Here is a 14,591-nt window from a genome sequence, read left to right on the forward strand (position 1 = left end):
AGCAAGACCCAGGCGAGGAGCAGCAGGAGAACACGAGAACATCAGGATGGTGCCGGAAACCTGGGGAAAATCAACTCGGGGGGGCTCCAGCACAGATGAGACGGCTTCCTAAGGGTCTCACCTGTGATTGACAGGTGTGTGTGTGGGGGGGGGGGGGGGGGGTGAAAAGGAGGGGCACTGAAAGCTCTTCTATTTTTAAACAGGATGAAATGGCCCCATTTAAAAGCAGGACCGAACACCAAGCCACAACCCGGCAGATGGACAGAAGCTTGCCATTTGAACCACCATCAAGGTAAACATCCAAAGGACTAGGAGAGCCTTAGCCAGGCCCTCCTCTCCACAAACGACACGGCCGTTCGTCACCTACCAGAACATACTGGCACATCCACACTCTCACTGCTACCTTCTGTCCTGGCAGTTCGGTGAAGCTGGAGGACATGCTGGGGCCGGCCGAGCCCCACGGTCAGGCCTCGGCCTAATCTCATGCAGGTTAGCCGTTGTGCTGCAAAGGGGGGGGGGGTCCCCGGGTGGGGGGCGATCACAGCGTTCCCGCGCGCCAGAGACACCCTCAGCCCGCTTCCTGTCGCCGAAAGTCACGGCAGCGGACGCCTGGACGTTCCATTCAACACCACACCACACGCAGGACTTTCATTTGAAAAATATAAAATTTTAATAAAGGCTACATCTCTTAATAATTACAATAATTATAGTACCAAGGAATCTTTAAATGAAACTCTTTATATAATGCATAATTTACAGTTTAGATAGAAGAAAAAAAAAGTCATGGTTGAGGGAAAAAAAAAAAAAGATTACAAGATATTAAAAGCATAAAAATATCTTTTCAACATAAAACCCTTCGGAAAACTGAGGGAATATTAGACCCTGAATCAGGGCAACACACGGTACAGACTCCATGTAGGCACAGTTGCTGTACTAATAAAACACTAGCAATAGTGTATTCTCTATTGTTTATAATGCATAAGTACAATATATACAGGTGCTCTGTGTCCAGATACTACACTACAACATACAAATTCATTCATTAAACTGCAGAGTGACTCAAACATTTAGGATGTAAAGATGACTGACAAATAAAACCGACATTAGCAAGAGTTTCAGATTTGCTATAGATGTACTTCGTCTCTAATACATGATCTGACGCGCTCCAAGTCTCTCCTCATAATGTCCTAATCGTTTTTTTTTTTTTTTTAATCTTCTTTTCATTTTTACTCCCCCGTCTTCCCTACAGCCACACCTGCCCCCCCTGAAAAGGCACTGGCCATATCCACTGGATACTGGATACTCCAATCACCTGACAAAAAAAGCACACCAATCAGCAGCGGCCTCCAAGGGCAATACATGTCTGGAGCTGAGGAAGCCGATTTATGATTGGCCTTCCTGGTTTGGGGGGGGGGGGGTTACATTTCCAACAGTTTAAAAATCACCCTTGTTTTCTCCCAGTCATCAAAAGCAGCTTGTCCATCTACTGGACATGGGGCAGGAGGGTAATGACAGTTCAATAAATATTTATAAAACTTTAATCATGACAAAAGCATCATTATATAATACATGTATATATACATAAATGCACGTACGTATGTGCAGACGTATGAACACCAGGAACATAATAAAAAGCACAAGGAGAGCAGTGGCACAGCGCTGGGTTCCGTGCCAGTCCGTCGCGGGTTCCGTGCCAGTCCTCCAGTTAGCCATATCTCGGTGCACTGCAGTCTATTGGTCAGAACAGTCTTGCACATCTTCAGACAGTGGTTACGCTTGTAGTGCTTCCTTCCTGTGCTCTCCTTGTGAAGTGGTCCTCAAGGTCCCCCCTCCCAACATGATCAGATTCCCTTGTTTTACTAAGGCTGGTCGGTTTTAAAAGTCATCTGCTGGGTTCTCCTTGCTCCTGCATCTATGGTACTTCATTGGCTCAAGTTCCTTCAACAGCGTTACATGCCTGCTGCCCATTGGATATATTAACTCTGTTTATCTTAAAATTAAAAAAAATAAAAAATTAAAATGTGGCACCTTCAGGGGGTTTGAAGGCCAGTTCTCCCCTGGCAAGGTTTCCGACAGAGTCCCTCATTCTACATCCGCTGGTCCTCATTCCATTCGCTCCACCTTGCCCAGGATCTTGCCTTCGTACATGGGTAGGACAGCCCCGTCGTCCCACACCTCCTCAAACACTGCCCCGCACTCAAACTCGTCGCTGGCCTTCTTGAAGTAGTACCTGAAAAGGCGCATGGAGGAGAAGAGCCACGTTAAAAATAAACACCGTCAACATTACCCAAAACACTTCAGTTCTTCCCTCTTGAAGCCAGATTTAACTGAGGAGCGGAAAATCTTCTCCGCTCCCCGTCGCCTGCTACACAGGCCCTGGTGCCAGCTGTCCAACTGCAGCTTCCCTTTCCGACTTCGAAGGTGCAATTAAACACCATTCAAAATGAAGACCAGGTTGATGACAGGGTGAAGCTGATGATAACCTTACTGAACAAAGGGGAAGCTTCCACAAAGGGCTTCTCTTCACGGGAAAAATCACACAACAAACAGTAGTAGCCATCCGTGCAGACTATGGTCAGCGGTTACCCTGATTCCACCCTTCAGAAAAAAGAAAAAAAAAACCCTCATTCACGTAAAGATGAGAAAAAGAAAAAAAAAAAACGGACTTCTATCAATTCGTGTTTCATCATCCATCTGCAACCCTGCCACTTCCAACATGCTGAAGATTCCTTTCGGTCCAAAAAGGAGTCGTTCAATTAAACAGCATCTCCATCCCTCTGCCTCTCCACTCACATCTGGCTTCTAATGGTGCCTGCTGTCAGTTGAAGGGTATCCGCTCACAAAGGCTGGAATTTCAGGAGCCTGCACGCCTGCCTGTCACCAAACACACACCGGTTGTTTTCTCTCCATAACTCTTCGATCACCAGCAGAGAACAGAGCGGGAAGGAGGAGAGGAGGCGTTTTCCACAGAGCCCCCTCACGTCTGACAGTTTGGAAACAGGCCCGGGGGGGCAGGCAAGCAGGCTCAAGGAAGGCAGTAATTTAGGCAGAGAGGGTCTTTTAGAGGTCGTGAGGTCACATAACTGGGGCCAGGGAGAAAAAAAAAAAGGAGACATCGGCGGGGTTCATTTTTGTCTTTGACTCTACTGAGTTACTAATGATTTTTCTTCCCTTGGTTTTAAAGGAGGAGATCAGCAGGGGAGTTTTAATGATTAGCTTTGTAATGGAAAATGCCTCATTTTTCCGATGTGTGGTGTGCGTTGGAATTCCTATGGCCCACGTTTTTATGGCTAAAAGTTGACTGAGTCATAACGTATGCAGACCACCGTTTCTCTTCGTCTTAATTAAACACAAGTGAGATACCTGGCGTAGCCAGGCCAGGGCTGGGGAGGGGGGGGTCCTGCACATCAGACTGAGCTCTGGGGAGCGGGGGGAGGGAAAAAATATCCGAATCAGCCTGCAGCCCCATGGTTATGCATTTCGCCACATGGATCAGCAGCGCAGGACAAACCAATAAAGCTCTGAGACTTTACATCACAAAGCCAGTCCCCCCCCCATAATGAAATGCTGCTCAGAAACAATACCAAGTTCTACTGCTAGCCAAGTGGGACTTCGCAAATAAAACCAAATAAAATAAAAGTTATATTCTGTATAATTATAACCTTATTCTCAGGGAAAAAAATGTCACATCCTCCCCCACAAAAGCTTCAAACAAGAAACACAACTCTTATATGATTGAAAGACAAAAAAAAAAATGAGGGGGGGGGGGTGTCTTTTCCATTCGAACATGTTTTATGTGGCAAGGCTTTCTCTTTGCAACATCTGGCACCAATAACATCTGGCAGCCATGCCGGTACTGTTCTTTGTTGAATTCCTGCCATGTTGAAATTAACCAACTCCACACATTTTCTGCTATTAAAGCCATCAGCTCTAAATCTATTTCTCTCTCTCTCTCTCTTTTTTTTTTTATAAAAAAAGCAACATACGTGATTGAGGCGTGACCATCTACATGCTTTCTGTAGCTGCACTCAAACTACCGGCCACAATCTGGGACCTCATGGGAGAAGAGACGCGAGGTATTTCGGAAATGCAAACAGCACCACATGTAGTGAGCTAATATCACTGAAGTGAGTAGAATGGGGTGGAGGAGGGACTCTTGCCTGCACTCATTATGTAAAGGAAATGAAGACACCTTATTTCCTGTTCTCACAAAAAAAGAACGTGTGACAGATTTGAAGTGAGCCCTCTAGTGTCAAGCCAGTGGAACTACCCACACGAGGTGCCGTCGGCGCGTGGAAAACTACAGCCGCGCATCTTCAGATGAGTGCAGACGTGCAGCAGGATAATCCCTGATACAATCGTGGAAGAATGCGAGCGTCCACCAATCGCGGGGAAATGAAAGCGCCGTGCTTCAAAGCCGTGCTTATTAAGTGTGAGTTACGATGGAAATCAATACCAGATGTCACTGAATCGTTCTTGTTAAAGGCCCTTTCCTTTCTGTACAGTGAAAATACCAGCCCGCCCACTGCTGCTCCGGCTCCAAACACACAAACAAAGTTACTAAAGGTTGTGGTTGGAATTTGTATTTCTTCTGAATTAAAAATCAAAATCGCCATTTCTGCTTGCGAAAAGTACCAAGAATCATTGACAAGACATAAATAGTACATTTTTAAAAATGCACTTTCCAGGAATGACTGAGCAAGGCGAGAGAAGCCATCAAAGTCAAGTATGGGAGGGGCGTGGGGGGGTGAGGGGGTATTTACCTGTAATTCCCTTTTTTGCGGAGCTGCTCCTTGAAATGCCCAAGTGTCAGACTGTGAGTCTTCATCATCCTTCGGTAAGGAATCTCCTCTCCGCAGAAGAAGTACGTCACCACCAGCTCGGTGCCCAGTGCATTGTGGGAAGCGGCTGGCTTCTTTGGCTCTTTCACTCTGCGGGAACGAGAGATGGCAACATTTACATTTATTATTCACAGGACGCTTCTCTCTCAAGTAACTTGCCGACGAGCGCGTCCTGAACGTGACGCACTCCATAAGAAGATTATTAATAAACATCCCCAGGTCTGGTGGAGGCAGCCAGGGCTTCGGCGTGTGACCTCGTGCTGGGAAGCAGCGCCCCCTGTTGATGGGTGCCTGCCTAGACCCTGCACAAGAACTGGTCCCAATAGCCACATGAGAGAGGGGTAACGCTGAGCTGGGGGCTTATGGGGCAGCCAGCGTCCTGTAGTCTCAATCCAGGTCTCTGCAAAAGGTGGGATTGGGGCGCCATGTGTCACGGGGGGGTGGGGGAGGGGGGTGGAGGTCGCCGAAGGGCAGGCCCAAAGTAATTTAGTCTTCTTCATTCACTTCCAAGGCTTTGTAACGCAACTTCAGAAAGCGCCTGCGAGCCCGAGACAGCTGGCAGACTGAAGGTCAGCCAATTAAAAATAAAAGGGCCTGGCAGTCAGGTGGCCGCGGCCCAGCTTCAAACGCGGCCCCGCGGAAGAGACCAAGAGGAAGGACGGAGGGACCGAAGGCGGGAGAAGGAAAAAAGCAAAGGCAAAAAGAGCCAGAGCTAAGGTTGTCCAGGTTGTTAACTGATGTTGGAAGGACTTTGCGGGTGTGTCCGTGAGCAGCTGCCTCTTCCTTTCTCTCATGTCAAATCTTAAATTATTCAACACAAAGTTTTTTTTTCCCCTCCCCCCCCACAGAGAAAAGAACACGGCCAACCGTAATCTCTCTTTATGGCTTTTTCTGAGGAGAGATACGGACGGAGAACAAAGGTAAGAGACGTACTCGTCTGTCTGAGGTCCGGGACAGGAGGCGGGGGTGCTCGCGCTCGGCAACGGCGGCGGATGGCTCCGGTCTCTCTGAAGGCTCGACGCTGAATGCCTGACAGGAACCAAACCACAGATTGTACCGGGGATGAGATCCACCGTCAGTTCCGGTGGTCCACCAGACCTCTCCAAACTCAAGCTGAACAAAAATGAGCCAACCCTCCCCCAGCATGAAGTTAACTGGTGTAACAATTGACCCACTGGCTAACCGTATGGTGACAGTGCGGTTAGTAACTAAGTGCTCATGAAGATGTACGGCAATAACAACGCTAAACAGGTACAGCTAGTTAAAGGGGGGCCTTTTGGGGGGCGGGGTTACCTCTGCTTGGGCGGCTTAGAGACCTCCTCCAGACGACGACAGGCCTCCTCGAGTTGAGCCAGCGTGTTCGGAGGGGGCAGCGGGGGCATAGCAGGGTCCTGGACGAAGGGGTGAGCTGGGTGGTGCGCACGGAGGTGACCATTGCCCCCGCCCCCACCCCAGGCGTGCGGCCGGCCTGGGGGGGTCTTCGAGGAATCCGTACCGTACACCTTCTTGAGGCCCTGGTTGCTGTGAAGGCAGAGTCGCGCGTCATCAGCACTGAAATAGCTATCATCTCTCCGATTTATAGAACTGCTTAATAACGTAAATATTCCAATTGAAAAACACAAGCTATAAGAATCTCGTCTTTTTCACATTCTGTCCATTTGTAGCTAAATTATTCAGGTGGACAGAAGGCATATGTTGAAAATCGGTTATAACCGTCACATTAAAAATAAAGGGCTGTATCTGGACCAGGCCGCCGTGCCCTCGCCCGCTCACCCGTGGGTCTTGTGCTTGACTTGCCGCTCGCTCTCCAGGATCCACTGCCACACGTTCTGCGTGCGGTCCGTACCGTCGGACGGCAGCTGCGGCGGGGCGCCGCCACAGCCCCCGCCGTCGCCGTTGGCCAGGGCTGCCCCCTCGCCAGACTTGCCCAGCCGCTTGGAGAAAGCACAGGGGCGCCTGATGGGCACAGACATGTGTTGGTTAGCGGTGCCACCTGTGGCTGCGCAAGAGCATTGCAGGACTGAAAGATTCCAAATATAAAAATCTGTGCAGTTAAAGGGGATAGACAAAGGAAAATACAGAATCAATAATTAAAAGACTAAAACTGGGAAAATGTCCTAGAGAATTTCAGGTCCCTGGCAGGTCTGGTGATGCCCGTGTTGGGGGTCAGTGTGGGGGTGCGGAGGCTCACCCCAGGCTGGATTCGGCTGGACTGCTGCCCTGCTCCTTGCCGTGGCCGCGGCACTTGTGGTAAGCGGAGTAGTCTGTGATTGCGGGGCACAGACCCTGCACGCGCTGGGCGGCCTCCGCCTCGATCTGCTCCTTGGTCTTGGGGCCGGCGTGGTGATGGATGTAGTGATGGTGCACATGCTTGGTGGGCTGTCGGCCCAGGAAGGCCTTGGCCAGCCCGCAGCCTGGACCGCCGGAGCCCACCGCAGGGCCCGGTGGCAGCGGCTTGGGGGCGACGGTGCCGTTGCGCAGTTCGGGAGAGCGGGAGCGCGGGGAGTGGCGCGCCATGCCGGGAGACTGGCACCCGGGGGTCTTTAGGACCCGGGAGAGGTGCTCGTCCAGGATGGCCTGGGGGTCTTCCTCGCAGGAGCCGGACGGCAGCAGGCCCAGGGGGTGGCTGGGGTGGTGGGGGGCACCGTTTGGCACGTCACCCTCATCCCTCTCCTCCTCCTACGTCGAGGACACAGAGGAGCACGCGGTCAGTGCCGTTAACGCTGTTTAAGCCGGTAACGGAAGCCTCCAGAAATGTGACCAGCTCACATTCACGATGGAGAACGACTGAACACCATCTAGTGATCGGAACTTAAAAAGGCGACTTTCATCCATACTCACGCACATCACAGTACTGCATGCAAGTGCTCAAAAACCTATGCATATCAGAAATCAAGAACTGGAGGCAGTTCTGGAAGTACTCAGTAGCACCGACTGCTCTGCATCCCATGTTGCACTGCAGCAAATTCAGCACAACAGGCAGAATCGGGCCATACGCTCCCCATCGAAGGGGCACAGATGATGTCACAGAGGAGCCGCCCTGCAGGGAGCGAGGTCTCGGGGATTCTCACCTCCTGGATCTGCTGCAGCCGCTCCTCCAGCGAGCTCCTGGTCTCCTGCTCGCGCTTGAGCCTCTCAAGGCGGGCGATGAGCTCGGCGGCGAATGCGGCGGGCTCCACGGGGGTCATCTCTTTGGGCAGGCGGCGTGTCCTCTGCGGGGCGACAGAGGAGAGCAGGCTTGAGTACGGGCCGGCGGGGAAGGGCGTCGGGGGCGGTATGGAGAGCGACGGCGGGACCGGGCGAGAGGGTCAAGAGGAAGCGGTCTGCCGCCCTGCGCCCGCGACTCCGAGCCTCGCGCCAACCACCCCCCCTCCCCTCCTCCTGTGCCCAGCCGCCGCTGGCACCGCTCGCCAACGGCATGAGCAGTTGGTCTCACTCCGAGGAGCCCCTGCTTGCTCCTTCTGTAGTACAACCAAGCCATCAGCGGCGGCTCTGAAGTCAGGAGGCTTCAAAGGGCCCTTGTCAAACATCAAACACACACCAGGGTGGGAGGAACAGAAGCCTTAAATCTGGGAATAAAAGCCAGATATCGACAGGGGAAAAAAAAAAAAAAAAGAGAGGGGGGGAATTAAAAGAGAAAATAAGATGGAGAGATGTGTGTGTGTGTGTGTGTGTGTGTGGGGGGGGGGGGGGGGGGGCAGAGAGATAGAGGAGTCAAATGGTAAGAGATCAGAAGAAGAGGTAAATTATTTCCCAAAAGCACAGTGGGTACCTCTGAGGTTCAGAAGGACATTATCTCTTTTCCCTCCACCTTTAGACTATATGTGCATTTCTTCCACATTTTGCACTCTTGCTTTTTTGATTTGCCCCCCGCCCCCCACCCCCACCAAACCCAGTTCCTCTCATCTCTTTGTAGAGGCGATGAAGACGGAGAAGAAAGCCGCCGGGAGCCCGGTGCATCATGGGATACGAAGCCATCTCCGAATCATGGGGGAAACATTAAAAACATGGGGAAGAAAGCGCACCGGTGGGAGAGAAAGGAAGCCCACAACCAGCAGCGCCCCCCCCCCAAAAAAAAAAAAAAAAAAAAAAAAACTGTCACACTTCCGGTGGAGGGGGCCATGCGGCTTGACGCCTTCCGTTTCGGTTACTATGTCGATACCCAGCCCCCATGGCGTTTAATGCCCGTCGCCCTGCCTGGGTAACAGGGGCAGCCGATTCTCCCTGACCCGGACTCACATGGATCCGGGGGGAGGGCGTGTTGGAGGTGGGGGGGGGATTTCGCGCTGTTGGAAGTTGTCACTTCTACACAAGCTGGCTCCATTCATCCTCTGATCAAAGCACCATCCAGAAGAGCCTGGCTGATTTGGGGGCCCCCACACCCCTCCCCATTTTTACAACCTGAGCCCCCCCCCTCCAATTTCTATGTTTAGCCCGCTGTTATTACTCTTTATTTTAGAGACGCCAACATTAATGACACAAAAACAAACTTTGGTTCATATTTTTCGCAGTCTTGGGGGTGGAGGGGTGTGTTCCAGAAGGGGGGGCGGGATGCTAATTACAACTGTCTTTTATATGAAAATGAAGAGGATGTCAGCGAATGAGGAAGACTACCAAACGGCGTCCTGTCAAAGCAGAACCTCGGGACGGAAAAAAAGAAGGGAAAACAAAACACAAGTTTGGTGTGCAGGAGGAACGGAGGCGACGCTTACGGGGAAGTGGGGCAGCGGGACCTGGCCGTTCATCCGGACGCTCCGCTGCATGTCTCGCTGCAGCTGCTTCTTGGTGCCCATCTTGTATGGAGGGATGCCATCTCTGTTTCGGGGCAAGGGGAGAAGGAAAAAAAATAAAAAATCGAATCAAACAAACTCATCTGGTTAAAAACACTGCCAATAGAAGGGAGGGATGGGAGGGCAGAGGGAGCAGAGCGATGAACTCGGAGCCCTAAAGGGGGCCTCTGGTTGGCCCTCGTCTCCCCCTTGACAGGCGTCCCGACCTGCTTCCGGACCGAGGCGGACAACAGACCACGCGCGACAGGAAGCGGCACCTCCTCGGCCGAGCCGTCGGGGCGACCGCACTTTGATAAGCGTTTAAAGGCGACCTCCTTCCCCGCAGCTCCCAGAATCCCCCGGCTGAGCGTCTCAGGACAGTTAGAGTCGTTTCCGCTGCCGCTGCGTGTGTGAGCCCCCCTACTGCCCCCTTTTCCTGTCAGGATGAAAGGCTGCGGCCCCCGCTACCACGAGCGCGTCAGCGGGACAACGTGCTCCACTTCCGCGGTTTGCCCCCCCCCCCCCTGCCCGCCCCTAAGGGGGGTGCCGGTAATGGCTAAGCGGGACAACCTGACACCAAAACAAACATCCCCCCCCCCCAAATATAGGGACACTTCACCTCAGAGAAGGACTCAAGTGTCCCTCAATTAGATCCTTAAAAGTCACACATAGCTAAACATCACAGCGGCTAACGCCATTATAATGATCGTATTTAACATGGGGGCGGGGTGGGGGTGGGGGGGTTGAGGCAAGACTCCACTGACTATTTTTAAACACTTACGCAGCTGGCCTATGCGGGCCTGTTGCTAAAAGTTCGCCAAACCCGAGTCACTCCCCTCAATAGTGACAATGACAGTAAACAATAATTGCTTATTTATCATTGTAACGGTTATCATTAGTGCAGCGGCTACACTCCAGCGCACTGCCATTTAAGTTGGGCCAATTATCACAGCCCCCCACCCCCCTCTGTTTTTTTTTTTTTTGAGGGGAAGCGTGTGACCTAGCCCAAATGCGGTTTCTCTGCCGCTTTGAAATCTCGCACCCGCGCGCGCTCCCTGCCATCTTCATTTGGCAACGGCTGTGCAGCGCCTCTCTGATCTCTGCAACATCAAACGGCTGGTTTGTAAGATAAGGTAGTGTTTGAAGTTGGCGCAGCGCTGCTCCCCTGCGCCCAAGTAAATCCATAAATAAGATATAAGCCAAAAAAAAAAAAAACCCTTCTCCCCTCCCCCCTCTCCTCACACCCTTGCCACCCCCCCCCCCCCGCCTTTATCTAGAAACGAGATTCAAATTTGTGCCGAGCCTTTTAACTGCACTAAAGAGACATACTAATCAAACTGTTCCCCCAACAAAAGAGGAAACTTCTCCTTTTTTCAGCAATGTGAAAATGGGGTTGGCAGAGGCGACCTCTGTGGAGTCAAACCCCCCCTCCACCCCCCCACCACCACCACCACCACCACCTCCACCTCCACCTCATCGGGGTGCAGTTTCGACAGAACACGCACGTTCGAAACCAAGATCAACGATGTTTACGTCGGGCAAGAAGCCGATGAGATATGGCCGGCTGCACACGGAGCTTCTCAAAAAAAAAAAAAGTTAAGTACGTTTTTTTGCAGATACTAAGTGGTAAAACTGGGAACGGCAAGGACTCCACACGCATAACCATGACAGCAAGGCGGCAACCACACAATAATTAACAACTCATCTCAAACACCCTCAACTGCCAACTATTTACTTTTAAGTGAGTAACCCACCCTGATCTCAGGTTTGCACCCCATGGCAGAATATTAATCCTACCACCCACCCCCGGGCAGTTTAATCATGCTAGCCTCCCCTGCTCGGCCTGAGATGGCCAGCCCTTTATGGTGGCAGAAAAAACAGCACCCCCCCCCCCCCCCAGCCCACCCCCCCACAGAGCCTGCTTTACGGGGTTTCCTATTCACTTGTGCAAGTCATTTTCAAAGCACCCTGGCAGCCTCTCATCCCCCTAAGCTCCCCAAGCCTAACAATAGGCTGAAAGCGATTCAGTTAAGCCTTTCATCCTCCGTGCACTTTATTCCTCACTCCCCATACTCGGGTATGCACTGCTGCAATTGGCACTGCTGTTTTTACAAAAAAAAAAAAAAAAAGGGTGGGGGCGGGGCTTTGGGGGTGTCAGGGTGGAGCCGGCATTGGGCAGGGACCCGGGGGTGTTCCAATCCCAGGTGACCCGTCCTGAGGTCGGGAAGCGAGTGGCCCAATGACACATGAGCTCACCGCGCCGGGCCAGGTAGGCGGAGATCAAACCGGCATGTGACTAAGAGCCCTTTCATTCGCTGCCAGCGTTTCTCAATGAGACTGTCTTAAGGCCCAAGTGACAATTTTCCAGTATTCTTCAATGGAAAACAATTCAGTCATAAAAACAGGTATGGGGGGGGGGGGGGTAATTTTCATACTCTTTAGAGAGAGAAGCAACACCCCCATATAAAATTCTTCAGTAATATTTCACACAGAACTTCAAAAGGCTCCATCTAATGGATTTCCCAGAGTTCCCTCCAAAAGGGACAGAAGCACTAAACAACAAAATCCATCATAAATGAAAAAACACTAATGGCCACGTAGCTAGTAAGGCAGTAGCACGTGCGCTCAGAAACGCTGCCCCCACCCCCCCCAAAGGCCACTGAACACAAGTTCCTGCCCAAAGTAAACATCGCTAACATTATCAAAAAGTCAACGGCTTACCAAGAAATAACTAAACCCCACCAGGTTTGTGCAAAAACCTAAAAACAGGCCTCCTAGAAAAATAAAACCTTAAAAGTATAAATCAAGAGGATTACGTTTAGAGACTATCATTCTCAAAAGTTTCGGTTACATCAAAAGCGGTACGACGAAAAGACATCGGAGCAGGCCGGCACGGGTATGCAGGCGCTGAAAAGCTCGTCGGAAATGAGCGCGCGGCTTTGGGCAGACTAATGAGGAGGAGTTAAAGCCCCCCAGTACCCCAAGACAAACGGGGAGTGCTTCCAAACTGGGCTTAAAAACGCAAGCGGCATCACACGCCTTGTCATCGTTAGCCTGGGGAAGTATCGACTGGTGCTCCACCAGCAGAGCTCTCTAACGGTAAACAGGGCTTCCCGCCGAAACAGCGGCCTGCCCTGGAGCCTTCTCACACTCCTAAATATAACGCTGGGAGGCTGCTGGCCAATGGCTGGCCGGGGGGGAGGTCGCATCTCAGTCTCATTACCCTCTTCAAACAATGATGCGTGAAACGCTACCCAGAGAGGGCGCCAATGGAGTATTAAAAGAAAAAAAAAACAGAAGAGGCGGAAAAAGCTTTCAACATCTGCTTCTAAGAAACCACAGATATACATTGACCTTTGACCTCCATCCAAAGCACATGCCAACCGAGACTCTTCTAGCACATTCCAACCACCTTTTTTTGGCAAAACAAAAGTGGCACGAGACAAAAGCGTTACAAAGTTACGGTCAGAAATAGTTTTTGCCTTAATTAATGCTGAAACACCAGGAGGCAATTAAGGGGGGGAAAAAATACCTGCTGCTCCCCGCCCCCCCCGGAGCCTGGTGAGCCTGACGTGTTGTATGATCTAACGACAATGTCATCGCGTGGCTCGACACAGCCCGCTCGCCTGACACTTACACGCTGCTGTCCGTCATGGACATGGAGTCGTCCGTCAAGGCGTCGCTGGAGATCTCGCTGTCGTTGGCGCTGGTGGCAGGGGCGAAGATGTAGCCCGAATTGACGTGATAGGGATTCGCCGGGTCTCCATGTTTGTGTGATCTTCAAAAACACAGGGTGGGGGGGGGGGGGGGGGAGGGTGCATATCAGTTTGATGCTCTGCAGTATACATCTATATTACCTCCACTCCTCAAAACATTTGTTGCATAGCAGGTGAGATTAAGTATACATGTAGAGGCCTTTAAACTCCCCAAACAAGGGGCTTTGTGTTCTGCCAGAGCATCTACAGATTTTAATAATCAGAGCCACTTCCACCAGGCTTCAGAGCCTCAGGAATGTGACAACAAGCTCTGTGGGGTTCTCTCCCCCCGCCTCCCTCCCTTTCATGTCCCCCCCCCCTAGCCCCTTGGCACAGGGAGAAGTGAAGCACAGTTAAGTGAGCAGCACAGCTGTGTGAATGGACGACAGCACTGCCCCCCCCCCCCCGATATCTCTCACTGTTTGTCCAAGGCCCCAGCTGCAGCACTTTTCCAGCTTCTGAAGCCTTCGTGGGCTTTTCTTCTTGCTCCCCCCCCCCACCCCTTCCCTTTACCTTTTCACTCTTCATGTCTGTGCACCCCCCCCCCCCCCCATCATACTCTCCAGAAAACCTCCCCTCCTCCCTTCAAACTCTCTCTTTTTGCTCCCCTGCTGTGATGCATTGCTATTTCACTAGTGAAGGGGGGGGGGATGAAAACTTGAGCTTAAAGCTTGGGCAAGGAGTGAACCAGAGAGCGAGCAGGGGAGGGGGGAGGAGAGAGAGAGGGAGAGAGAGAGAGAGAGAGAGGGGGAAGGAGGGCCTCCTCTTTATGAGACTGCCTACTGCCCGGAGAGCCGTGAGGACAGACACAGCATGACTAAAGCCTTAGGCCCCAGCTCAAACCTGACCTTTGGAGGTTCTTGCAAAGAGTCAGGTATTTAGCACAGCTGGGCTCGCATTCTTCCCCTCTCTTTCTTTCATGATCACCCCAGTCCCCCCCCTTCCTGTCTCTCCTTTCCCTTCCCTTCCCTCCAAAGCATGCTTAGTCTCTGTCAGTGGGATTTTTTTTCCAGCAAGGAGAGATAAAAGCAAGTAGGGGAATGGAGAGGGGGGGGGGGAGAGAAAAAGGTTTAAAAATTGTAAGCAAGGGTGGTGGCTGAGAAGCCATGCTGGTGGTGGTTCTTTTGGAACGGCGGCGGGTGGGGGGGGGGGGGAGGGCTTGGGTGGGGGGAATCTGAGCAGTGCTGAAATTAGTTCCACATGTTTCAGATGGAAATTTAGTGACA

At 51.7% G+C, this 14,591-nt stretch overlaps 1 protein-coding gene across 10 annotated transcripts in view; it reads right to left on the minus strand.

Annotated features, from left to right (window-relative positions):
• Positions 1 to 646: 646 nt before the first annotated feature.
• LOC111848373 (axin-2) overlaps positions 647 to 14,591 on the minus strand; it is an 86,886-nt gene continuing 72,941 nt past the window's right edge. For all 10 annotated transcript variants that reach the window (XM_072712164.1, XM_072712163.1, XM_072712168.1 and 7 more), the window contains 9 exons: positions 13,248 to 13,388; positions 9,554 to 9,656; positions 7,913 to 8,053; positions 7,033 to 7,520; positions 6,615 to 6,797; positions 6,135 to 6,362; positions 5,775 to 5,870; positions 4,764 to 4,931; positions 647 to 2,230 (listed from right to left, as the gene is read on the minus strand). In XM_072712164.1, coding sequence (XP_072568265.1) covers positions 2,104 to 2,230; positions 4,764 to 4,931; positions 5,775 to 5,870; positions 6,135 to 6,362; positions 6,615 to 6,797; positions 7,033 to 7,520; positions 7,913 to 8,053; positions 9,554 to 9,656; positions 13,248 to 13,388 — 1,675 coding nt within the window. In that variant the 3' untranslated portion in view covers positions 647 to 2,103. The remainder of the gene's footprint in view (positions 2,231 to 4,763; positions 4,932 to 5,774; positions 5,871 to 6,134; positions 6,363 to 6,614; positions 6,798 to 7,032; positions 7,521 to 7,912; positions 8,054 to 9,553; positions 9,657 to 13,247; positions 13,389 to 14,591) is intronic.

The sequence above is a fragment of the Paramormyrops kingsleyae genome, chromosome 5 (genome assembly GCF_048594095.1).
Source record: "Paramormyrops kingsleyae isolate MSU_618 chromosome 5, PKINGS_0.4, whole genome shotgun sequence".
Classification (NCBI taxonomy): domain Eukaryota; kingdom Metazoa; phylum Chordata; class Actinopteri; order Osteoglossiformes; family Mormyridae; genus Paramormyrops; species Paramormyrops kingsleyae.